Here is a 6,000-nt window from a genome sequence, read left to right as displayed (position 1 = left end):
TAAAAGTCGTAGGGGTGTGCATCCCTCCACAGTACACAATTTGATATGGTTTTGGGAACATAGCGTAAACATAGCCTGACTTGAATGAGTGCTTTTATTTCCGAGTGGTATTTTAACTATTTTGTCATATGTGAGGTTTTCCAAGACTGAATTTCACATATTTATTCTCATAATAATAATAATACAAAAATTTAAAAAAAGCTAAAACAACTAAAAACATTTTTTTGGAGCATTTTAACTCCTTTCTCAATTTTATACAGTACTTCTATTACTAGTGACCTGAATAGTTTCTCATGTATTATTAATATTTGACTTAATACATTTCTTTATTTTTAAAATCCTTACAGCCATTTTTCCAGCTGGTGAAGTTAAGAAAACTCAGCCTGAGTGACAATGAGATCCAGCGAATTCCCCCAGAAATTGCCAACTTCATGCAACTGGTAGAGCTTGATGTATCCCGAAATGGTAAGTAAAAATGTACATTTTCACACACTTCAGGAACACTAAACTTTTCCAAACTTTGAGCTACCGTATTTTCCGGACGATAAGCTGCACTGCACTATATAAGCCACAGCTGCAAAATATGAGCACAAGATAAGCCGCACTGGACTGTAAACTGTAGGTAATAACATCAGATCTTTACACAAAAGATGGTATATGAAGTTTATATTTTTTTTTTATAAAATCACATATACTGCGTACTGTATGTAAAATTTACACATCACAAATTTACCCAAAATTGTATGCAGTTTCTTATTAAATTTAAACATATATATATTGTTTTAACTCTTTTTGAGCAGAGCCATTGATTCACATCTTTTCATAAATTGACACCTCGAACAGATAAACACATTTGCTTGCTGGTGGCAAGCAAAACAAACAAAAAAAAAAAACCCACAAATAAGCCGCAGGGCTCAAAACATGACGAAAAAGTTGTGGTTTATATCCCGAAAAATACTCTATTTCTTAAGTACTGATTAATGCAAAAGGGGCATGTTAATCCACACCTCTGGGGAAAAAAAAAAAACAAAACAAAAAAATAATTCATTCTCATTTATTCTTGCCATGTTTTTCGGTGATAAGTCTGTCTCCAGGAACGCCGTGGTGTGTATATGCACTACAATAGTGACCTTACTATACAATATATTTATTTTAAATAATGTCATTTCTGAATTTACACCAATACAAGTGTGATATTTTTTAAAAAAGAGCAACAACACACCAAAAATAATGAGGTACCTAAATGTCACCATCAAATCTTTTTTAAAATTGATTATCCTATCAATTTTTTCATTTTTTTTCTTTTTTTTTTTTTCAATCCACCAAGGTCAAATGTGAGTTTATTTTTTTTTTTAATAATCTTCTAAGGTTGAATGTGAATCAAAGTGAGTACATATTACTAATCGTCAGTTCATATCTTATATACATATACAGTTTTAGACGCCAACAAAATGTGCCTTTTCTAACTGGTTAGCAATTGTGATTTGCATTGGCGCACTAGCAATTAATATTTAAGATCACCAAACACTACCATTTAGTTCACATATACATAATGTCATGTGTACATGTAATAGCGCCCTTACAATCAATAACTTGCAGGCAATATTTACCTCTACAATATCTAATCGTAAACTTGAGAGTGGCGCTGCTTGTTATAATAACTTCCTGTTTGAACATCTAAAACTGAGCCACGATAGAATGTAGTGACATTTTATATCCTTGGATAATATAGCCCTAAATCTTTTTGGCAAGTTCTTTCCTTTATTTTGGGAAGCACTATGTGTGATTATTATCTTTAATCAAAGCTTCCCTGATTACTAAAATTTTTAGCAAGTGTTTATGCACACAAATGGCATCAACCATTCGGCCATTAATACGTATGTCAAGATAGTCTTTGCATTTTTTGTAGTACTGCTGTGGTATCCGTTTTCCACTTGGCATTAACTAAACATTTCCTTATTTTTGTCACTATTTTTAATGGATATGATCCCAGACTTGTGTTATTCCTTGTTTTTTGTAAAGCCTTTCTTCCATGCCGCCATTGCAAAACCGCGTGTGTGTGCAGAAAATAGTGGCGCAAATATCCTTCCGGTGGTCCGACTTCCCCCAACTTGATCCTCCTTTTTTTCCCACCCTATAAAGTACATACTACAAGTTAGCTCACTAGAAACATACTATGCATCATGTTTTCTTGAGGTGGGTTCTGTTGCCTGCGAGTGTTGAGCCGTGCTAATTTATAAAAACTCTCAATATTGTCGTCCTTTAATTGTTTGCTTTCCTCGTGTGCAGATATTATGGAAATACCAGAGACCATTTCACATTGCAAAGCCCTTCAAGTGGCAGATTTCAGTGGAAATCCATTAACAAGGTAATTTGACAGCAATTTGCAGAAATGGGAAATGAAAAAGACAGTAATATGTTGTTGCTGGGTATGAAGCGTGACCACAGCGAGCATTTAAAGTGTTGTTAGATCTACTGTGATAAAGATATTAATGACATTCCTGACAAGCTTTAATGGTTTAGAAGAAATTGTAAGCAATCACATTTAGAGAGGGAGAAAATATGTAAATAATGGCTCATTAGGAGGCGGGAGCAAATGGGTTTTGTAGCCGCATATGCCACTGCTTACTTGCTGCTTCATGTACCACACCAGGCACATATACCAGAGTAATTTGGAGTATTTTCTGTTTTTTGCATCTCTCCATGTTCTTCCAGGCTACCTGAAAGTTTTCCAGAGCTCCGAAATCTAACATGCCTCTCCATCAATGACATCTCATTGCAAGTCCTGCCAGATAACATCGGAAAGTAAGTCTTTGCACCCGTGATATAATGAGCACAGTAGCAAGAGCACGAAAATGTATTGGTTTTTTTATATTCTGTATTTATTTTATTGATATTTTGTAAATGTGTAAAATTGCTTGTTCAAGCTTTTTACCACATTGTTAGGAACTTACTTTTAAATGACCGTATTTTCCACACTATAAGGCGCACCGGATTATAAGGCGCACCCTCAATTAATGACACATTTTAAAACTTTGTCAATCACAATATAGTAATACTCAAAGTAATAACAACAATAACTCCGATAATAACGCTAAACTCTCTATAGCATCTAAGCTCAATGTCAATATGAGCAACCTTGTTCAACTGTAAACATAAAAGAAACAGGTAAAGCTTACTTTACCAGTTCATTCCCCATCTATAAATCCCAATCTCAATATTGACCATATATAAGGCTCACCTGAGTATAAGGCGCACCATCAGCTTTAAAAAAAAATTAAGGCTTTTAGGTGCGCCTTTTTTGCGGAAAATACGGTATTTGAAATATGCAAATTCAAATGAATCTAATTTATGCGGGTACAACCTTTCCAATAGGATTTAAAAACACAACTATGCACTTTTTGGTCAAATTGCCATAAGGGATGTTCAAATAGATATGTGGACTAAAATTGAGGTTCGTTTCTTAGAGAGAGGATTTAGTGAGATAGGTCCGAGCACTTCTGTGGAAAAAATATTAAGAATATCCAGAACCATTTTTTCATATGTCCTCAGTCGTTCACATTTGTTGTACCTTTTTCCGTTGATTAAAATATCTTTTTTTTTTTTCGTTTAAATTTGCCTTGAACGTATACTTGTGCTGTCTGCAGTGGTTACAGCCATGAAATATGGCACATTTAGATCAAGCCTTCTCCCTTGCACCTTGTTCTTCTTGGTACGGCTTACATGTCCCATATCTTGTTCCTTGCGTAACGCCGTGAGTCGGCTGTTGCTCATCGTCAAGAGGCAAGGCTATTGAAAACAGTTAGTGAACAACATCTTTTGGATTCTTCGAAGAGGATAAGATTGATGCACTTGGGGTTGGATGGCATCAGGGAGTTTTGCTTGATGGAAAAATATCTTTAACATAAACATGAATACTTTGAATCACTGAGGCTGATAACCCCTATTTGGAGCTGACACAAATTTTTGGTAAAAGGGAAAACATTGTTGTCAAAATCTTTAACCAGATGTTTATTGGAGAAATTATTTTAAATTTAAATTTGCATGATGTTGTTATTTGTTAGAATAAATTTAAAACAAAATATGTACATCCTTTTTTTTTTGTAAAATTCACTTCGAATAAAAAGTTCAGGGAACGCCGGATTATCAGCAGGTCTTAAAAATGTTAAAGAAAGCTTAAACACCTAAATAGCAGAATAATGATAAAATAAATAAAGCAGTGTTCCCAAGGCCAGAGGGAACACAGTGTTGCCAATAGCCTTTAAAGATAATAACTAGTTGAAATTGATTTATTATCAGCCGTCAGATTTTTTTATTGATTTATTTTTTTAAACGCTGATGCTGAGTATTGGTGCAAATGATCGGGCTGGCCAATAATCAGTCTATAGCGGATGCCCTAAAAGTTTACAACAAAACTAAGAGATAAACACTTAATGTGTTATGCTTTGCAAGACAATGAAGACTGTGGCACCGAAGAGACATGATGTCCTGATGATGTTGAAGTATCGTAGTTTCTTATCTCCTTGGGTGTTTGTTTGAGTTAGTTTTCAAATAGTTAGCTTGAACTTTTTCACTTGTGACAGCAAATGTAAATATAATGATCATCAGTTTTTACACCCTTCACATTTACAAATAAAGCAACAAGTTTGTTGTTTGAGTTGTTATTGTTTGATAGAGTTAAAAAAAACATATATATATATATATATATATATATATATATATATATATATATATATTCCGTCCTATATCCATGAATTTTTAAACCAACAAAATGTGCTTATGCTAAACTTTACCAATATGAATGAGCATTAGCACGCTAGCGATTACCATTCAAGGTCAACAAACCCTAACTCCCATTTACGTCACATCTAGATAAATGCACATGCAATAGTTTCCTAAAATCATTTACAGACAATGCTTCAACAATATTCCATGAGTAAACCGACGATTAGAGCTGTCTGCTGCTTCTACTTCTTGACGAGCAAACTAGGCACACTTTCGTCCTTAACGGTACTCTCTCATTTGAAAACCTAGCCACTATAGATTTTTTGCTTTGACAGCTTTTATTCTTAGATAATACAGTCCTGGTGCTTTTAAGGAAGTTTACAACTTTCTTTCCTTTCTTTTGAAAAGCTCCAGAGAAGCTCTAATTAAAGACCACTAACCACTAAATCAAGCTGTGTTTAGCGAGTAAATACGATCAGCAAATCGGTCACCTGACTAGATGGTGCACCAGGACAAAAAATGTAGCTGGTTTTCAAGACTGTCTTTACATACGGGTGCTTGTTCTGTTTAAGTGCGGCAACAGTCAAAGCACTGCTGTGGTAGGTCAGGTACACTTTGCAATAATTGAATATTGCTCTATATTATATTACCGTGGTTCCCCAATTATAAGATGCACCCACAGCCCTCTACACACCAAGCCAATGTCGACTGTCAGAATTCGTCGCGGGCCGACAGCTTTGTTTGGCAAAACACCGTCGGAACATTGGCATTCGTAGCGGGGCGTCAGAAAAGGGTTTCTGGCCGATTCAGCCTGTTGAATTGGGTCGGGGCCGTCGGAACTCTTTACTCTGAGTGGATGTTTAGCTCGCGAATAAGCGCACGCAACGAGAACTGAGAGTGACAAAACGCTGAAAAAACAAGCGGGGCGAAAGTCCACACCTTTATAATGCGCACCTTTATCAGGGACAGCATAATTTCTCTCAGTTTTTTTTTTCTTCATATCTCAACTTGCAATGGTGAATTTTCGGAGCCCATCAGCGTTAACAGGCCCACGCTGGACAAGGCCACGGTAGCCCATCGTTGGGTTGGTGTGTAGAGCGCCCAAAAGAAAGGTCATTTAGAAAATGGTGTCACAAACATGGTTCTGGTGTAGCTTTGAGGCGGATATGTTCCTATTTTTAAAACTCACTGGACTTTTTTTTTCTCAGTTCTCAAGTCCACACACCAAATAAGTTGACAGTATTCTCTCTCTAGTGAAGTGTTTGTAGATATATG

At 35.7% G+C, this 6,000-nt stretch overlaps 1 protein-coding gene across 1 annotated transcript in view; it reads left to right on the top strand.

Moving 5' to 3' along the window:
* The window catches only part of lrrc1 (leucine rich repeat containing 1), a 29,793-nt gene that overhangs the window by 10,374 nt on the left and 13,419 nt on the right, over positions 1 to 6,000 (top strand). Inside the window, exons 2-4 of the mRNA XM_088421951.1 lie at positions 348 to 465; positions 2,290 to 2,368; positions 2,716 to 2,805. Of these exons, the coding sequence (XP_088278077.1) occupies positions 348 to 465; positions 2,290 to 2,368; positions 2,716 to 2,805 (287 nt within the window). The remainder of the gene's footprint in view (positions 1 to 347; positions 466 to 2,289; positions 2,369 to 2,715; positions 2,806 to 6,000) is intronic.

The sequence above is a fragment of the Hippichthys cyanospilos genome, chromosome 8 (assembly GCF_059441005.1).
Source record: "Hippichthys cyanospilos isolate Australia breed blue-spotted pipefish chromosome 8, RoL_Hcya_1.0, whole genome shotgun sequence".
In the NCBI taxonomy this organism is placed as follows: Eukaryota; Metazoa; Chordata; class Actinopteri; order Syngnathiformes; family Syngnathidae; genus Hippichthys; species Hippichthys cyanospilos.
This window is presented reverse-complemented; position numbering and strand designations above follow the sequence as displayed.